Source organism: Canis lupus, chromosome 6 (assembly GCF_011100685.1).
Source record: "Canis lupus familiaris isolate Mischka breed German Shepherd chromosome 6, alternate assembly UU_Cfam_GSD_1.0, whole genome shotgun sequence".
NCBI lineage: Eukaryota > Metazoa > Chordata > Mammalia > Carnivora > Canidae > Canis > Canis lupus.
Genome location: NC_049227.1, coordinates 74,822,605 through 74,843,560, shown reverse-complemented (window position 1 = coordinate 74,843,560; position 20,956 = coordinate 74,822,605). Strand labels below are relative to the sequence as shown.

At 36.9% G+C, this 20,956-nt stretch overlaps 1 protein-coding gene and 1 long non-coding RNA gene across 2 annotated transcripts in view; one reads left to right on the top strand and one right to left on the bottom strand.

Moving 5' to 3' along the window:
- Positions 1 to 20,956, bottom strand: part of NEGR1 (neuronal growth regulator 1) — an 814,177-nt gene that overhangs the window by 328,782 nt on the left and 464,439 nt on the right. The window contains exon 3 of the mRNA XM_038541659.1: positions 11,690 to 11,815. Within this exon, the coding sequence (XP_038397587.1) occupies positions 11,690 to 11,815 (126 nt within the window). The remainder of the gene's footprint in view (positions 1 to 11,689; positions 11,816 to 20,956) is intronic.
- LOC119876395 lies at positions 17,543 to 19,023 on the top strand. The gene is made up of 3 exons (XR_005361410.1): positions 17,543 to 17,683; positions 18,266 to 18,303; positions 18,434 to 19,023. It is a non-coding gene; the product is annotated as an uncharacterized LOC119876395 (long non-coding RNA).

Here is a 20,956-nt window from a genome sequence, read left to right as displayed (position 1 = left end):
CAACCACTGAGCCACTGAGGAGCCAACATATTTTCTTTTTCTTACTTACATCTTACATATATTTTATTAATACATCAGAAATGGCACTTAAGTTCTAGTAGGGCCTGTTTGTATATACATACAGCCTTGATGGACATGATCTTATATTTATGGGCTATAAAACCAAGTTGTATCTTCACTGACTGCTGGGGCTCAAAGATTAGTACAACCTGGCTTCAAATGAACATCATGCTTTTTTCTTCATGAATGTGATACAGGAAGTTATAAAACTTTGCATGTAAAATAGTAGCATATGTTAACCTAACATATGTTAGAACAGTGCCTAGGCATACCAAATGCTCAATAAATAGTACCTAACATACATATTAGCTGGGTTCATTCTACACATTCACACAACCTACTGGTGGTCTTCCTGGATCCCTATAGGATCTAATACAGTATTACGAATGAAATTTTCACCCATGGTGTCTCACCTCAGCATGAATTAGCATGAAATTTATAACCAAGTTAAAAGCTGCATTTTCTAAGATTATAAACAATAATATAAACAAGCTCCTAACTTATTTAAATCTATACACTTATGTAACACCCTTTCCTAACATATGTAATGTGACATTGAAATCACTCTGAAAAAATACTCTAGAAAAATCTAATTCCTAAAATATAAACAGCCTCAAAGAATGTAGTCTTGCCCTTTGCAACAACATGCATGGATGTAGAGGGCAAAATGGTAAGTGAAATAAGCGAAAGATAAACACTGTATCATTTTGTTCCTATGTGGAATTTAAGAAACAAACAAAGAAAAATAGACAAACTAAAAACCTCTTAATTATAGAGAATACACTGATGGTTACCAGAAGGGAAAAGTAGGGTATGGGGATGGGTGAAATAGGTGAAGGGGATTAAAAGTACACTTACCATGATAAGCATTGAGTAATGTATAGAATTATTGAATCACTATACTGAATATCTGAAACTAACTTAAAAGTGCATGTTAATTATGCTTAAATTTCATCAAAATAAATTTTAAAAACTTATGTAAACATATATGTAAGCGATCATGCCTAAATTCAGTCCACCAAGGGGAGACATAGTACAGTGTGTATGTATATACATATATTTTTTTCCTAATGCCCATCTCCTTCAGAAAACCAAGTTTCATAGGAAAAAAAATCTTTTATAAAATGCTTTGAAATGCTTAATGGTTCCTGTTTTCTGTTTTATAGGGTAAGCACTTTCCTCTGAGAATAGTGGATTATTTTTTATATTGATTCATCATATCATCAGACTCATTGCTTAGCCTTACATATATCTTAAAATAATGAAAATTTTCTTGCTTTCTAAATTCAAATAGCAGGCATTAACAGTTCTGAATACAAACAATTTCTCATAGCCCACCACAAACTAAATAGAAGTAGAGAGGACTCTGGGAACAGACAAATGAAAGTTAAAATTATAAAGAAAACTCTCAGAACAAAGAGGCACTTTTAACTGCATGTATAAATTATTGGTGTGCAATCTTATGGTAAAAGTTTAACTTGCCATCATTATGTAGATTCATTCATTATATAATTATCCATTCTGTTAAACCATTATGGAAATTCACAAAAGCTCCACATAGAGTGTAACTCTACAATGGAACTAGAACCATAGCTTGTAATCTGAAGATCTGGTATTGTTGGAATGTCATCAGCATAAATTGCTAGTTTTACTAAATTTTTCTTCCTAACATTAAAGAGTAAAGTGCAGTGTCAGGATTGCAAACCTACGAAAAGACTCCTAAAGAATTACAGTGTTTGGGCGACAGGCTGCCAGCTTGCAAGGATCACACACACAGCCTCTTCATCATATCACCCTCGGTGTTGGCCCAGCTCTCATGCATTTCAAAGAAGACTTTCTCTCACAAGAGGAAAATGACAACAGAATCAAGAGCACTAATAGAAAGTAATTCTTTCCAGTTTGTACCTGTACAGACCCAAATTATTTTCAGAATTATTTTTAATGATAGATTTGAATGGTATTACATGGTTTTTGGTTAGTAATTTCCATTTTTTACATTTTTCTATTTTTGCTGATCATTCATAATTAACATTTCTGTCTTAAGATTGTATTTAATTCTCTTTAAAGGTTATAGAAATTTTAATGGGCTAAACCCGTATGTCTTACAGCTAGGAAATCATATTTAAAACCTAAACCTCTTTTAAAATATCTAAGGCAAGAGTCAGAAGCTTTTACTTAAAGGAACAGACAGTAAATAGTTTAGGCCTTGTGGGTTATATGGTTTCTACTACAGCTACTCAACTCTCTACTGTAGCATGAGAAAGCAGTGATAGGCTATTTGAGCATGGCTACATTCCAACAACAATAATTAAAACATCATTTACAGAAATAAACAGTAAGCCAGTCGGCCCATAGGCCTTAGGTTGCTAATCCATGGCCTAATAAATGCTAACTTTATTTATTCTGAAATGGCTCTCATTTGACAATTTCAAGGTCCTTAAAATCTCTTAGTTTGGCAATATCTATTATATATTTTTTTAAGATTTTATTTATTTATTCATGAGAGACACAGAGAGAGGCAGAGACATAGACAGAGGGAGAAGCGGGCTTCATGCCGGGAGCCTGATGTGGGACTTGATCCCAGGACTCCAGGATCACGCCCTGGGCGGAAGGCAGGTGCTAAACCACTGAGCCACCCAGAGATCCCCATATCTATTATATTTTTAATGGACAGTTTATACTATATGTTATAGCTATATGTTAAATCTACAGAAATACTTAATGGAAAGCATGGAAAACACTGTTCTTTAGTTTTCAAAGGTTCTATACTTTAATTTGCAAGATTTCCAGATGTTGCCTTTAGGCCATTTTAAGGTTACTTGAATGTTAAGTAAGTGCATGTTTTGTTAAACTCAGTATTCTATCCCAAGCAGAAATATTCTCAAGAAAAAAGGCAAAATCAATACATTCTCAGAGACTACTCTAAAAGAATTTGTCTGCAGTGGACCTACCATAAGAGAATGGCTAAACGAAGTTTTCTAATAGACAAGAGAATGAGTAAAAGAATAGATAACTACAAACCACTTCCCTTCTTTTCTAATACATTTTTGACAGTTGAAATAAAAATTATGCCACGTATCTGAGGTAGTTCTTACATATGTAGAAAAAAACTTAAGATTATTGTACTCTAAAAAGCAGGAGAATAAAGGGAGGTAAGTTTTCCATACTTCACTAGAAAAAGTAAAATGTAGGTACCCATAGACTACAATAAGTTATACTTATACAATGTAATACTTTAAACCTATGTAAAGAAACACACTCAAAAACATTATAGATAAAACAAAGCAGAACTCAAAATATGCTCAATAACCCACAGAAAGTCAGGAAAAAGAAAACAGGGAGACAAAAACTAGAAGGAACAAATATGAACCAACAAAAATAAGATGCCAGTCATCAATAATCAAATTAAATGTAAATGGCCTAAATACACCAAGCAAAATACTGAGATTGTCAGAGTAGATTTTTTTTAAGAGTCTTACCTCTAAGCTTTCTACAAATGACTCACTTACAATATAATCCAACATGTAGATTTAAAGTAAAAGGATAGAAAGAAAAAAGAAACAGGATTGTTCATAGTAGCTTTATCTGTTATAGCAAAAAATTGGGAAAAAAACCCCAAAATATGCTATGGTATGTTTATGGTTAAACAACTTATGGTGCTTTCACATCACTAGGAATCGCTCAGCAATAAAAAGGAACAAAGTACTGATATATGCGAAAACTTGGATAAATCTCATGAGCATTATGTTGAGTAAAAAGGCCAATTTTAAAAGCTCACTCAAGTGATAATTCCATTTACATCCATTCTTTAAATCACAAAATTATAGAGAAGAGGAAGAGGTTAGAAACAGGTTGTCAGGGGTTAGGGATGGTGGATGGATAAGGAGTGGATGTGACTACAAAGGGGTAGCATAAGACAAATCTTGGTGCTGAGGGAACAGTTCTGTCTCTTGATCGTGGTGGTGGTGGCTCCACAAATCAACTCATGATAAAAATGATATAGAACCACACGCATGTATTGCACTAACGTCCATTTGCTTTGGTGTCACACTATAGGTACATATAATGTAACCAATTAGAGAAACCCGATACATGGAAGCTCTCTGTACTAATGTTGTAACCTCCCATAAGCTTATAACTTTTCAAAGCAAAAAGTAAAAGTAAAAAAAAAAAAAAGAATTCATATTTGTTTGGGGTAATTTATGTAAGTACTATGAGAGCCATGTTATTTTATACACTTCACATTTTATTTTTGAGGTTTAAATGGGACATGTTTGTGCAAGAACCTTCCACTTTGTGTGTAGATGGTAATGAATACATCTTAGTGGAACCCTGCTAGTTAAAATTATTTTGGTGCAAGCTGCTCTTTATATGTTAATGCGGTCAAGGTTCAGAACCCAATTCTAATGTATTGGGGAAGTTTCCCATATCAACAAACAATTATCCGAGACCAGCTGGGTGTCCTACAATTCAACTCAGTTCTGCCACTAGTTAAAAGCTCAGTCCCACAAGACTGCCCTCTCCTCCCTTACTTCAGAGGCAATCTAGATTGCTTCTGACCAAATGGCTGTAGATTAGAGCTTCTAACAGTCCCATCCTTGGGTTCAATTAATTTGCTAGAACAGCTCAGAGAACTCAGAGAAAACATTTTACTTACTAGATTATCAATTGATTTTAAAAGGCTACAACTCAGGAGCAGCAGATGGAAGAGATGGATAGGGCAAAGTATGAGGAAATGATGCAGAGCTTCCACGCCCTCTCAGAGTGTGCCATCCTCCCTGAGTGTCTACTTGTTTACCAACCCAGATGCTCTCTGAACTTGGTCCTTTTGGGTCTTTATGGAGGCTTCATTACGTACACACAATTGACTGAATCAGTAGCCATTGGTGAATAATTCAACCTCCTATCCCTCTCCCTTCCCCCAAAGTCTAGGTGAGTGAGACTGAAAATTCCAACTCTCCATTCTCTCGGTTGGTTCTCATGGTAACCCCAGTCCCAACCTTAGGTAGGTCTCCAAAGTTGCTTCATTAACATAACAAAAGATAACTTTGCTGGTTTCATCATAGGAAATTCCAAGGGTTTTGGGAGCTGTGTGCAAGAATTGGGACAAAACCCAAATATATATTTGTTATGATAAATCACAATATCACAGACATGCAGCCTTACTGAAACTAGAAGAAAAGTAAAGGGCTGATTTATATTTAGGGGTATGTGAGTCTTTATATTAGGGGTAGGGATTGGGGGAATATAGAACAGAAATACTTGTGTCATTACACTGTTATTACTTTAAATTTTAATTTCAAGTTCTAAGAGGCTATGGGGGAAGCAAGGACAGATGGCAGCATCCATAAACTATTCAATATTTATGGAGTCCCTACTTTGTACCAGGCCCTAAGTTAAGCCAAGAGTTACAAAGATGAACAGTTTCTGGGAGAAGGAATTCTCTGCTCCCTGAGGCCACAGACAAATAAATGACTATGTTTAGACCAATGACTATAATTTAGAGAATTAGTTCCACACAAGTGGTGGCATACTGTACAATGTAACCATGGAAAAAGAAGCACCCAATTTTTCCTAGATTTCTCAGGAATAAAAAAAGTTGAAGGATTTTACAAAAAGTTCAAGGATAAGTAGGAGTTTGTCACTTGTCTAGAGGGGGAAAAATACTCCTAATAGAGGAAATAGCATGTGTAAAATTGGAGAAACCAAATTTCCATTATGACTAACTGGATGCATAGTTTTGTTTCCATGTCAAGATTCTTCACTTCTTATTTGCTCTTTAATTCTCCACAACTGGGTTTCTGGATCATTGTGTCACTGAATTGCCATAATGGTCAACAAACCACCTGACCTAAAAAGTAACTGTTTGGGTCTTATCTTACTTGACCTGACTGACATTGTTTATCACTCACCATTCCAGAAATGCTTTTCCTCTTTTGGTCTCTTGAAATTATGGCTTTTTGGTTTTATTCCTACATCTTTGACTACTTGTTTGCAATCTCCTTTAGCAAGCTCAATAGCTGTTGATTTAAACAAAAATGCCAAGGGATTGATGTCAATAAAGAATAACTTGAATTTGTGGACAGGATGGAGTCAATGGAGGGGAAGAGGTTAAGGATGCAGGAGAGAAGGGATTTTTAACAGAATATGGAACTGACAAATATGAAGGAATGAAGGGAATCTAGAACATAATAGGACAAAGAGACATAATTGAACAGTCTTTATTTTGAGTTAGGCCTTAACTCCTATGGAGTCATATATGAGTGATATATTCCGTCACACAGAATGAAGCATATGGAAACTAGACAAAAAAGAGTTTAAGACATACAAACCAGTGTTTATGATCATATTTTAGCTCCAGAGACAAAAGAAAATCTTTGTCAGCTAATAAACACCAGCAGGGTAGAGTGAGAACATGCCTGGAGATTCCAGATCTCAAAGTATAAAAATGACCTAGGAAGCAAAGACTAAGATGAGTAGTAATGAATAAGTGGAAACTTGATAGAGGCTTTCAAAATGCCTCCATAGTTGTTATCTGTCTGTAATCTATTATTTTCCTTTGCATTTTTATGGTAATTTTTTGTAATCTATTATTAGCTAGATTTATTAATACAATGATGTATGATTAAGAATTTTAGTTTGAATATAAAGATATTCAAAATCAAATGCCTTCTGTAAATTTGTCAATGTTCTCTAGGAGTTTAGCTTTATGATACCCTCATTTGAGAACAGCTGTGTGACTTGCATTCAAGAGCTCTAAGTAGGACCTTCAATGTTAGAAACAGGGTTGGAGATTCCATTTTATCAAAATCTGAAACACACTTTATTAGTAAATTAACAGCCAATATATATATTTTTTAAGATTTTATTTATTTATTCACAAGAGACACAAAGAGAGAAGCAGAGACACAGGCAGAGGAAGAAGCAGGCTCCATGTAGGGAGCCCAATGTGGGATTTGATTCCTGAACCAGGATCATGCCCTGAGCCAAAGGCAGATGCACAACCACTGAGCCACCCAGGCGTCCCAATTAATAGCTAATATTATGGTATAGTTACGGTAAGTCATGAACTCTGTTCAAAGCTTTATACTATTCCATTTAATATTCATAACAATTCTGTGAATTGGGGATAATTAGTATCACTGCCGTATATTTAAAGTTTAAAAGAGTTAACAATTTTGTCTCAGATCTTACAGTTTGTAAGACGAAGATCTGGGTCTCACACCCAATTCTGACTGATATAAAGTTCATGATTTTAATTACTGTACTATATTGGTACCATGTGATGCCTAAGAAATTCCAGGTAGAAATGAAGGGAATCATTTATCTTGTAGTTGAATTTTGAGAAAACCTTAAAAATTTCCTAAGTATTTAAGAAATGAGTCATTGATTAGTTAAAGCAGTAGTATTTCTTGTAAATAAAGATGTATGTACCATTCTAATATCTCATGATAGATCAATTGCCTCCTTATATTTTGCTAGATATAAATATTTTTTACTACTAATTTTATAATCATCTTCTGCAAGCACACCAGTTCCTAGGCCCTATTCCAGGATTATTGTTAGATAAAACCAAATATAATATGGTTAATCCTTTGCACTAAAGTCATTTAAATTCTACTGCTTAATAGACTATCATAAGAACTAGTCTAGGTGTCTGAGTTTCCGATAATTTTACTATAAAGTAGATGATTAGAGTTATATATTTGAAGCCAATCTATAATTATAATTATAATCTATAATTATCATATAACCCCACATATAGAGTATCCAGTCATCAAAGTAATGTAAAATGGCTGATTCCAGAGACAGGGCAGCTAAAACACAAGATGAAACTGGAATATTTTGGCATGCCAGAAAGTGCAAAAGTGCTAAAAAAAAAATAAATAAATAATGGGATCACATTGCAAGGACATAAGAATCAGGATGAAGTGACTTCCACTCCCCAAATAAGGAACAATCTGAGCATCAAAATAACTAAAGACAGTAATGAATTATAAACATTTTTTAAATGTTGGGAATCCATGAGCTTCTGCCATAATAGAGAAAGATGGAAAGACAGAAAGATGGAAAGAAAGAAAGAAAGAAAGAAAGAAAGAAAGAAAGAAAGAAAGAAAGAAAGAAAGAAAGAAAAAGAAGAAAGGAAAGAAAAAGGAATAAAAGGAAAAAAGGAGGAAGAAATGGGGGGAAGTAAGGTTTTTATTTCTAGTAGAAGGCCAAGTGCTAACTGTTTAAGTAGGATTGCTCAAGCTAGAAAAATCATCACTCCATAATCATCAGAGTAAAGATTAGTTCACAAAAGAATCACTGAGAATGTAAAATCTGCGGGAAGGTTAACAAGTAACAGACATTTGTATTTTATGATTTTAAAATTTCTCCCTATTGCCTATTGGCAGCATGGGGAAGGAAAAAACAAAAAGGAACTATACTATGCAGAAATCAGACACCTTGATTAGGTAATCAAAATTAACAGCACAAATGAGGGACAGATGGATGGCCTGTGCCTCTGGGTATCATTCTCTGGGAAGCCTATAACTTCACTTATTTGATCCCAGATGGGCATAACTGGAACCTAATCATGAGGAAACAGGAGTCATACCTCAAATGAGAAACATACTATTGAAAAAGCAGGGGTGGGGGTGGCGCATGCTTTGCTGAAGATTATCCATGTTTGGAAAGGACAAAGAAGACCAAGGAATTAGACCCCAGAATAAAGAGGAGTAAAGTGATGTGACAGTCAAATGTGATACTTGGATTTTGTACTAGAGGGGAAGAAAACCCAAAACTATAAAGGACAGTATTCCATCAATTGACAAAATTGAAATACGGATAGCAATGGGACAAAAGTATGATACGTACACAAGCTGAAAACGGCACTGTGATTATATAAAAGCCTGTCCTTATTCTTCAGAAATACACACTGACATAACTAGGAAGAAGAGGGCACAGTATACACAGATTGTTCTCAAATGACTCGATGGAAAAATATATAAATTTCCACATACTCTCCAGAGAGAAAATGTTGAAGCAAATGGGAAACAATGATGGACGAAACCGAGTAAAGGGTACAGGGCATAGATTGTATTATTTCTCTAACAGTTTTTACACGAATTTGAAATTAATTCCTAAATATAGAATAGAAAATGCAGGGAGAAATAAATCATCCATATACGTAAACCCTACGGAAGCTCATATATCCAGAAACTTCTCAAGAAAGACGTCTTTGCAGAATGTACACCGGGCAGTTTGAATGACCAAGTAGAACGACACCTCCGGTTAGTTCAGGCAATGTTGGTGATATGCTGGAACCCACAACCTAATTTTTGAGTGAATTAGGGAGAGGCTCTGTGGAGCTATCATCCTGGGACCAGACATTTTTTTTTTCTTATTATTGATTTTTAAAACTGATATAGACCATGAATGAGTCAGTAAGAACTAACAAAAGTACTGGTTAAAAATAAATAAATAAATAAAAAATAAACACCTCGACGAATCACCCATGCACAAAAACTAGCCATTAACAGGGCGTGTATCTGGATCTGTTTTTAACATTCTCCACTGTTCATATGGTGACTGCTATTTTGAGACACATCTTCTTTTGTGATGTAACAGAAGACGAGGGTATACAAAATGTTGATATTTCTTAGGTAAAATACAGACAGATCAATGACATTTATAATTTGGCTCTCAAATATAAATATGTAAGTTGAAGAAATTTAATAGAATTATCAGACACATTACTTAAAGCAGAAACTCCACAGTGGTATGCATTTGAATACAGATCATTAAATTATAATTTGAAATTATTGGAAGCATTTATAAATATATCAGCCATGTCTAGCTATTCATTGGATAACGGTTAATATTTATGCTAATTTTACTCATTTACTCTGTATGGCAGGATCAGAAAAATAAATCCATGCACAGTTTAACTTATAAACCCAATCTGTCTTCTTTCAGCTTCATGATGTTATCCATTATCATTATTCTAATAACTTTACTAACCAACATTCACGCTATTTAATTAAACCAAAATGTATCCAAGCACTTAAAAAAGAAGAATATGCATAATAACAAGCACTGCAAAGCAGGAGAGTTCAATCCAAAATATTAATCTTAAATTATATGAAGATGGAGATTATGTGCTTCATTCTTACAAAAATTATATTGCCGTATCAGATTTAAATCCCTGGAAAGATGATTAAAAGTCAGCCATACATTTGCATATCACCTTATACTTTTTAAAGCACGCTTACGCTCATTCTCTTTTTCGAGTCTCACAATAGCTAGGGGTTTTTATCGCTCGATATTTGGAAAGTAGACAACTAGCTGAGGGTAACTGAGGCTACGAGATTTGCAGTAGGATTGGCTGAATTGATGTCTGAGGACCTTGAGATCAAAGCGCATGTATCCTGACTGCTCCAATCGTCTCACTTAGACCCCCACGGAGAGTCCTGCCACTAATCCAGTGCTTATCTACCCGTTTTATGATCCCGTAGCTGCTCTAAGGAGTGGAGTCCTGGCAGGCAAGAGCACACTCATGCTTCAGAAATACTATAGAGGCCATAATGCACACTATGTCAGTGTACACTGCTGTTATATCGATTTTTTTCGCACATTAATAGTAATACTTAGCGCGTGATGTAGGTCTCATTAGACCTACTGCACAAATGAGGAAACTGAAAGACACTTAAGGATAAGCGATGCTAAAGAAAGCCTTAGCAGAGAAAAAGGATGCGGCAATTGTACTCTCTCCACACCTACGTAAAGGTGCCTTTCTGATTTCTTTAAAAGCCATGTCATCACACTAGCCCTATTAGAGCTATTTCCACCAAAACTGCATAACACAAATAAAACCAAATTTCACTTACCGGAAACATCACGGGATCCTATTCATTAAAACTACCACTGTTACTTCCAGGGTACGACGCAAAGCTCTATCATTCAAGTACTGAAACTTGACACAAATTGGTGATTCGGTGATGAGTGACTGTGCAAAGCCTTGTTTTGATGATGATTATCCCCAACTTTGTGCATGGTAGCCAGAAACCCTTGGAAATGCTATATCCCTTCACTTCACCTAGCTATGTGATCTTGTACAAGTTACTGAAAGTCTTGGGTTTTTAGATCCCTCATCAGTTAAAATTTAATTCTAACTGCCAAATCCTTGATTCTGAACTGCATTTTGAAATTAGACCCAGCAACCTCGTAATTTGTATAATTTCATTCTCTCTTGATTACCTTAGCAGTTCATGCTGGCCTATTAACATGTGAATGACGACTGAATAAAAGCCTTACACATTTAAATGAAGATATTTCTCTTGTGATATTTCCATCTGAGCTCTTTGTCTATTGATTTGTGATTATCCAGTACACTAAAATGAAAATAACCTTGACTGAGAATCAAGAGACATAGATTCTATTCCTGGGCTCTGACAGAAACTGTTCATTTAACTTTGGTGAACTGCAGTGCCTTTAGGTATAAAGATTAAGTATAAAAATACGCACCCCGCTTATCTCGTGAAAAAGATGTAAAAAAATATAAGCTGGTTCTTAGGTTCTGAACACGTGAGGTTACGGGGGACTGTTGAACAGCAGCACAAATGACACTGATATATTTTTACTTTACCTGATGGAGAGATGTGCCGCCAAGAGATGGAAGGCTCTGGTTTCCCAGTGGCCAAACAAGTAAGGGTGACATTGGTTCCTTCGTTGATGGTCATATCACTTGAGATGTCATATATCTTCGGAGGAACTGAAATAGCAAAACACGCAGTGGTCAGAAAGACACATACAAAATTCTGTTGAAATATATATGATCAACTCCATGATAGACAGCAAGCTGGGGTGGTGAAATCCACTTGTGGTCCATGGTCAACACTCCAAAGATAGACTCTCTAGATCCTCAGGACTCTCCTAGAGTTTTATGTTCATTGGTTGGTTTTATTTTTCTCTAACTTTTAGATACTAAACACTTCAAGATAAATGGGATGTTTAATAACCGGAAAAACACGAATATTACTTAAGTTAAAATTTTATTGTGCGGACTTGTATTAAGTAAACTAGAATGTATCTACTCTTTGTTCTATGTACCTTCACTATAATGATGGTTTCCTCGGTGAGATGATGTAATAAAAAATGAAAATCTGAACTAAACTTAAAATAGCAGAACAGTTATGCCAACATGCTGTTTTAAGAGCTGAGTGAGGTAAAACACGTGTGAGATTAGGAGGTAAGATTCAGCGGTACAAAGGCATTTGCGACCTCAGTTTTCTATCTGCCACTTAGTAGGGCTGGACTTTCTAATCATTTATATCCGAAGGGACTCATTTCCTAAGGGCTTGAATGGTGTCTTCATTACGTTGTTTTGTCAGTGATGGCTGCAAACCACCGGTAAAAATAGATCTCTTCATCCTGGGATTTCTTAGAAACTCTATTATGCTAATTGTAAATCTCCACAAGTAAAGGGAAAGAGTTTATATTGTACTTGTTTCTGTTTTTTTCTTCTGACATACTAGAAGACGAAAGCTTTTATCCAAGAGCATTTGATAAAACTAGTGACCACGGAATGCACTTTGGGAATGCCGTATGGGAAAATCTCTGAATGCGCTTCCAATTAAAACGTTCACATCCTCTCAGATATCAAAAGGTCTCACGTCATCCTCAAATGGCATGGATGTGAATCCTGGGTTCTCTACTAGCTGTATTACTCAGGGCTAAGGTATGCATAGATCTCAGGCTCCGTGTCTTCATCTGAAAGATGGGAGACCCCGTATAGCCTCTATGAGGATTAAATAAGCCAGGATATTTTAAAGAATTTTGAAAAGTCCCTGGCATCAGTGTTAGCTTATTAGTATTAGATGCCCTAAAACACATATATGATTTTTGAATCTGATTTCAGTACTGCCCTTTTCTCACGCTTTCATCACTTCATCAGTTTGTTAGTGTATAAGACCAGCCTGTGCCATAAATTTTCGTTTCCTCCATACAAATTATAGTATGTGGACACTCAAGGTTGAAACTAATAAATCGCAATTAGAGATCAAGATCATTTTTAGAGAAAATATGCCTTTTACTGGAATTCTTTTCATTGTTCCATTCTTAGGCTTCCTGTATACAAGAGATATATTTTCACAGTTATTTTTAAAAATGTAATTAAAATTTGCTACAAGGATAAATTAAATGATCTATACTTTGAATATCATCTTTGATTTTTTTTTAATGAAACTAAAACCTTGCAACACCACCACCAAAAATCTCTAGAATGATTTGACTGTAAATGTAAAGTATTTGATCATATGTAACTGTTGTTAGGATTGAAGAAAAGCTTATTCCTAAGTAATATATACCATTGTGACTGTTTGACATTCCCTAATTGGCATTTAAAACATATTATCGTTAAATTCTTCAGTGAGCTCTTCCCAAGCAAAATAAAATAAAATAAAAACCATTCCAAAGAGAAGACTCTTTTCAGCTTAACTGAAACAGAACAGAAATAAAGACATTAAGATATCCTATGAGGAAAGTAGAGCAAAGTGTGCATGACTCATTGGTGAATAGGAAAGTTCATAACAATCAACTTACATGAAAAAACTATCATCTGGATATGTGGGCGTAGGTACAGGTTAGAAATCATGAACCATGAAATATATGTGTACATATGTTCATATGTACATACACACAATTACATACCAACGCCCATTATTTAAAAAAAAAGTTATACCGTAGTTTCTTCCTTCGTACAGAAGACAGCACACAGAGATCATTCTAGTTTATTTACATATTCCAAACATATAACTGATTCAATTTTCAACAGTGGTATGTATATTCAAGAAAAATGATGGAGGGCGGTAAGACCGTGAATTCTATCTTCTATATTATTTTGTCAATTCAATCCGATCTTAAAAATAGTTTAGTTTCATCTTTACACGTCTACCTGTATTTAAAGTGGCGAGCATGAGCGGTAAACTAATACAAAGCACAATATTTGGCTTCACAGAGAAACAACCAAGTCCCTTAGCAATAAACTTAGATTTGACATTTAACTTTGGGAAATTGTGTGGTGTGGGGGAAGAGTGTCAAAGTCCAGGTGTGACATGTCATCTCAGTGATGGCAACTGCCTCCCAGGGCCTCATCATTCAGGATATACTACAGGGAAGAAACATCTGGAAAGAGGATGCTAGTAAAGGAAAATCCCTCTGGCAAGGCTCTTCTCCCTAAAACACATCACCTGTTGGCAGCAGATGCTGCATGTAAAGAGAACCAGTGAAATCCTTCACGCGCATCACAGCTTGTGGAGGCAAAAACAGGTGTTGGCTTGCTGACTATTCAAAGCCATTTCATAGTCTGTTCAGGATTGCAAACTTTGAGTATTATGGAGGGAATAATTCTGGACTCATAGGAAATGCACAATTTTCAAGGCATAATCCTTGCCCTCAAGGAACTTAAAATTAAAAGAGGGAGCCAAACAGGTGAGTAAGTAAGAGAAGACAAATATTTTCCATGTTTCCCTTTCCATTTTCCATGAGTAACACATGTCTAATAGGTATGCCTTCTGGGTTCGAATCAGCAAACCTTGGTTTCATCTTGGTTTCTTCAATCATGCAGGAGAGTTTAGGCACCAAGCTATCCAGTGTGGTGCTGTTTATAATAGAGAGAAACCATGAATAACCTCAGTGTAGGATAACCGAAATAGAAGTATTATCAGCTCTGCATCCAGAATAAGGTATGGAATGGGGAAAGGACTCGGTATGATCTGAGGGAGCACTTGACTAGGAGAAAACAGAATAGAAAAAAAAAAAAAAAGATGTTTTTACTCTGGGTGACATGAGCGGGGAAGAACGGTAACGTCTCCGGCATCGGAAGACCATCTGGCTCTGGTAGCTGTTCCTACATTATAGCTTGTGCATAAATCATGAATGCACACGGGTCGGAGGACTCTACTGAGCTCTGGGAACAACAAAGCAACACGTCCTATGGTATTTCCAATCCCCTATGCACTTGCCTAGAAGACAGAACAATGAGGAGACCTACTATGGTAGGGTAGGTTCCTTTTCCATACACCTTATTTTAAACTTCCTCAAACTCTTCTCATTTAGAAATTTAGCTTAAAATGAATCTGTTTGAAAAGGAGCAAATGTGTTCAGCCAATTCCACAATTTTTTTAAATCACTAAGTAACCACAGATTTTAGTAATATTTTGAATTGCTGTGCACATATTTAAGTATTTATGACTTAGAGCAGAATAATAAAGGAATAAATTATTCATCTAAATGTAGACTTGTTCAATTCACAGGAAGTAATTACTGTGACATTATCATCACTGTCATCAGCAGCAGCATGACACCATATGTGAAAACAGTGAGGGCGGGGGCGCCTGGGTGGTGCAGTCGGTTAAGTGTCAGACTCTTGGTTTTGGCTCAGGTTGTGATCTCAGGGTTGTGAGATTGAGCCCCACGTCAGGCTCGTTGCTTAGCTCAGTCTGCTGAAGACTCTCTCCCTTTGCGCCCCCCACCCACCATGTGCACTCACTCTCAAATTAATAGATCTTTAAAAAAAAAAGAAGGGTGGAAGTTCTAGATTTTGTTACAAATCACAGACTATCTCTCTCCTAATGGGACCCTAATTGGGGACATACATGACTCTACAACGGCAGTCATAATAAATCACTCTATATTACCGGTCAGACAGATTGAAAGCCACTGGAAACTTTCTGAACAACAGAGGTTGGAAGAGGATTTAAAGGTTGTGTCGGGGTGGAATGTTTTTTAAACTCCCAGATGCATTTAAAAAATCACTCTTAAAAAAAAATAAAAAAATAAAAATAAAAAATCACTCTTAGACCCTCCCATTGATAATCTGCTTTGCCTTTAATTATTTGCGGGCCTCCAATTCAACTACCTACTACTCTGCCCTCAACTCCTATTCAGTGGATGCCACGGTGAGACGATGATGCACATTTGGATGTATCTCTGGATTTCAATTCACTAAAGGTTAGAATTTAAATTTCTTGTTGGCTTCACTTTCACTGAATATTGTGAAGTTTGACTTGCCCCGACTGCCTTCTCTCGGTTCAGTCATCTATCACAGTGTCCTCAGGCAGGGTAGGGGGTAGTATCAGTAGGGAAAATCGTACAATATATATCAAAACCAAATACTAATGATCTTTTCTTTTCTTTTTTAAGTTCTAGTTAATGGACGTTCAATATTGGTTTCAGGAATAGAGTTCAGTAGTTCAGCACTTACATAGAACACCCAGTGCTCGTCGTAACAAGTGCCCTCCTTAAGGCCCATCATCCATCTAGCCCATTTCCCCACCCTCTTCCCCCCATCAACCCTCGGTTTGATTCTCTAAAGTTAAGAGTCTCTATGACTTGTTTCCCTCTCTCTTCTCTCTCTCTTTTTTTCTTCCTCCTGTATGTTCATCTGCTCTTCTTAAATTCCACATATAAGTGAAATAAGTCAGAGAAATACTAATGATTTTATACAACCAAACATTTGGGATTATTTGCCACCATTTACCTCATGATGTGCAACTGAATCTATGAGTGGGTTCATCTGCTTTTTGTTCTGTTTTTTTCATGTGTACATATTTTTTTTAATCTACATAAATAGCATCGGGGTTTTTTTTTTTTTTTTTTTTTTTTTTTTTTTTTTGCTTGTTTGTTTAATGAGCAGCCTTCACAGATTTAACTTAAATTTCTTCTAAAGAACCCATCTTAGAAGTCTGGAACATAACCAATAAGAATCTGAGAAGTCAACATAAGGATGACTAATCTGTACATCACAGGAATCCGGCGAACACGGTGTTTTGTTATATTAAATGTCTGTGCAGATGATTTTCAGAAATAATAGATACGATAGAGTTCACACCTGTAGGAAGTTCCATCAGATGTGAGGCCGGGTCACCCATTACACTGAAAACCCTAGGAGGACCTAGCTGATGGTTATCTTGACCACAAGGGCAAGACACCAAATGTTTGGATCTAGAAAGTTGCACTGGCTCACTGCAATCAACCAAATGCCCCATCGAATTCTGAAGTTGAAGGAGTCCATGAAAGACCACAGCACACACGAATCCATGTGGAAGACTTCTTCAAGATCGCCAGGGCCAAAAGTGGGTGAAGTGCGTATTTAATCTGGTCCCAAACATTCGCAGGTTATTGAAAGTGGTATCGGTTTGGTATTTATCACAGCCATGACATTCAGGGCACAAACCCGCTTGTTTCCTTAGTCAGGGCATTAAAAATCACAGCAGTGTTTTATGGGCAAGTGCACTCTTCCCGTGTCTTAAGCTACTGCTAAAACCCCCTAAAGCTTTTGGCACATCTAGTTGAATTAGGCACACAGTCACTAGATCTGTTCTCCCAACGCGTTCACTAGGCCAAACGAGATTAAAAAAAAAAAAAGAAAAAAAGAAAAGAAAAAGTTACTCCATCTCTTTGGTGTCCTGCTCCACCTACCTTTCTCCACAGGGACATCCTCTGCCCCTAAAGACTTACTACAAAGAAGGAACACTGAAATGGGAATTTCTGAGTGAAGGTTAAAGGGTTCAAATTTCATCTTAAAGCACAGGGGTCATGGGTGGCTTTGATCATCTTAAAGCAAGATAGACGTTTCCAGGTATGTGACTTGCTGAAATGACCGCGTGCACCTGCCTCTCCCCGTAGCGCCCCACTGCTCCTTCTGTAGTTTCCCTGTTACCACATCTTTTAAATCTGTCAGTGTCGTTGATATTTACTTCTTTGTTTATCGCCCCTTCTCCTCATAGGACGTAAGTAAAGACCCTGGGTAGGAACCTGGTTTACTTTACTTTGGCCTTTTCCAACGCCTAGGAAAGGGCCTGACCCGGGGAAGATATTCCACAAATACTTGTTTTATTCTTCTTTTATGGTTGAGCTAATATTTCCTTGACTTCGTAATGAGGATTTCCCCTAGGATTTCATACCACTGCAAGGATGATAAACTATAAGTTCTGAGAATACAGTGAACATGCAATTACAGTGTCAAGGGTCCTTTGCGACTTTTTTCAAGGATTCTCCAATTTGGGTGATTTCATATTCTTTTTAACTCATTTAAAGGCACAGTGTTTTCCTATTTCACTCCCTGCCATAGTTTTTTGTTGTTGTTGTTTTTTTGTTTTTGTTTTTTTTGCCATGCAAACTCCAAGAAATAACAATAATCATATGCATTTATATTCAACAGAACAGGCCGTCACATCTTAGGCAGTGCTGTTTGCATTGGTGAGGAGTATTTATTTATTTATTTATTTATTTATTTTTACTTAAAAAGGTATGTAAATTTGGGGTCAACAGGATTTGCCTCTAAGAGTCTGTACATATTATCTCTGCTTCTTTTTTCCCCTCTCCACAGACGTCGAGTCTAGGTTAGTTCGAATAAACTCTCTCTCTGAAGATTTTCCAAACTGCTTGAGTCAACAAGCTAGACACAACTATAAATCTTTGGAGAATTGGCTTTTTGTGCGCTCCCATATCTGGTAATGGCTGGCAGCATCAAAAGAACAGTCTTCGTCTCCCTAGGCTGGCACTTCCCTTTTCGGTCTTGGCCAGCCCCCAGGAAGGGAAAGCGGATCCACGTTACATAACAAACCTCCTGGAAAAGGTGCTGTTCTCAAACTGAGAGAAGAAATGGTTTCATGATTTTTTTTTTTTCCTAAATTGGTTTGCTTGTGGGTGCCTGATGGTTTCCTGGCTTCCATCTAACGAGCAACATTGTTTTCTCCAGCTCATAGACTACAACCGACTTTTTATAGCTTATGACATTTCAGAGATTTCGATGGCTTCTCCTCTCATCCCATCACTCAGATAGTGATAGGAGGAAAAAATAACCCAAGTGTGACTTGTAAATGCAAACTTGCGAGATCTGTGCCTACCTACTGATGGAACATGCCAGTACTACTTTGGGGGGCAAAGAACATGTTTGAGGGGAAAAATGTATCTCTCAGAATTGGGTTCAAATTTTGAATCGTATTGCTTACTTAACTCAGTGTTTTTCCTTTTCTAGAAAATCGATGTCTAAGTTTTTCTCAATCGACCTTTAGGAAGTCAGCGATATAAAATGGCAAAACAGGTGGTGACCTCTCTTAAGCCATCCATCCATCCCTTCATTGAACAAATATTTCTGAGCACTGACTTGATTACAGTGACTAATCTTAAGAAGTCAATGTCCGCAGAGTGAAAGACCTAACGTTATTAATTACAATGTGGAATCATAAATCCTACAAAGTGGATCATGTAATATAAGGAGTTTTGGGAACGCAAAGAGGGTAGTAAATCTACCTCTGCCTAGGGAGTCAGAATTAGGTGGGCTACTGATAGTAGATAAGGCTGTATGAAACAGATGGGATTTGAGTGGACTTTTGAGGGTTTAAAACAGTAGTTTCCTGTACTCAGCTAAGCATCAGCATAATCTGGTGCGTATTTTTAATCTTGGGACGGTGGGAGGGCTGATTCAGGAGATCCTAGACCAAAAAGTGTAGAGTGAGTTCCAAAATCTATAGACTTTGGAAACCCTATTTCACAGGACAACAGGAAGCCTTCTCTATAAATATTCCCTCCTATTTATCCAAAGTCTCCATTGTAATTCCAGAGGCCTTCCTTCATGTCTTCAGAGCTGTTATCTGCCTTCAAGGGCTTAATATGAAAATGTAACTACCCCTAGAAGAGATGATGCCTTAATAGCTTGCATTTATTTTCACACTTTCTGGGAGCAGCACGGGGGGTGTAGAGAGGACTCCACACTGAAGGTAGAAAGATGTTACGGGTACCTTTTTCCCCAGTTGTAATCTTCTCTTGGGAAAACCCAGCATTGGTTCTGCATGGCAGTGAGCAAGGCAATCAGAGGTGGAGGGAAGGAAATAAACCTCCGAGGGGAACAAACCTCACAAGATATGGAGTTATCAAAAAAAAAACAAAAACAAAACAAAACAAAACAAAACAAAAAAACAACGTGGAAATAGCTTCCCTCTCTTCCCTTCTGTCCCTCTGACTTTGATTACCTAATCCATGGGCTATGCATCAGAAGGATGAGAGAAGGACACAAGGAATCTTTTAATTTTAAGACAGATCCCCTCACTGAAGAAAGGTGTATGTGCCAAATAGATTCTCCATGGCAAAAGAAATATACATTTCTTACACGTAGACGGGTTATATTAAGACAGTTTAGCATACGTGAGGATTAAGTGTGATAAAAGAATAAAGGGTACCGATTTGGAAAGGATCACTTGTTGGTAAGCTACCGTTTATTTAATGATCCTTAAATTTTTGGTTGATGGCAACTTTCTCCCCTGCTAGATATACATTTTGAAGGCAGAAAAAGCGCAACACGGTTATAACAAGGGTTTCAATATTTTGGACCGTGGAGATTTTTATTTTTGCTTCATTTTCAGCTAGAGGATCAATAGCTGGCCTCTCCTACACGAGTGTTTATACACCAGAGTTCAAATCCCTGCTGTACCTCAGGCTGGCTTCAGCTGTGCTTACTTGCATGGTTCAAAGATATAAAATGCTGCTTAAAATCAGGACCATAAGAGCAGTTCCCCCCTCAGGCGGCAGCAGCAGGAACGCTGGGGCCCCCCTACCCCGGGGCCTATGTCACAAGGATCCAGGACGCCTGCCTGCCTGCCTGGGTCACCCTGCCTCCCTCGTACAGAGGAAGAGCATCGCCACGGAGATTCCTTGGAGCACGCACGTGCAGGTGTCTATACCAAGGCACACAGAATTCTCAGGGAACCAATGCCATATCTTTAAACCTGGTCACATTTTATTAAGAATTCATCATGAGCTTTTTCCTGGAAACAATCTGGCAGTGTGCTTTAAGAACGTTAAAAAAAATTCCGGCCTAGTGAGCTAATGATACCTTCCAGGAATTTTCTTA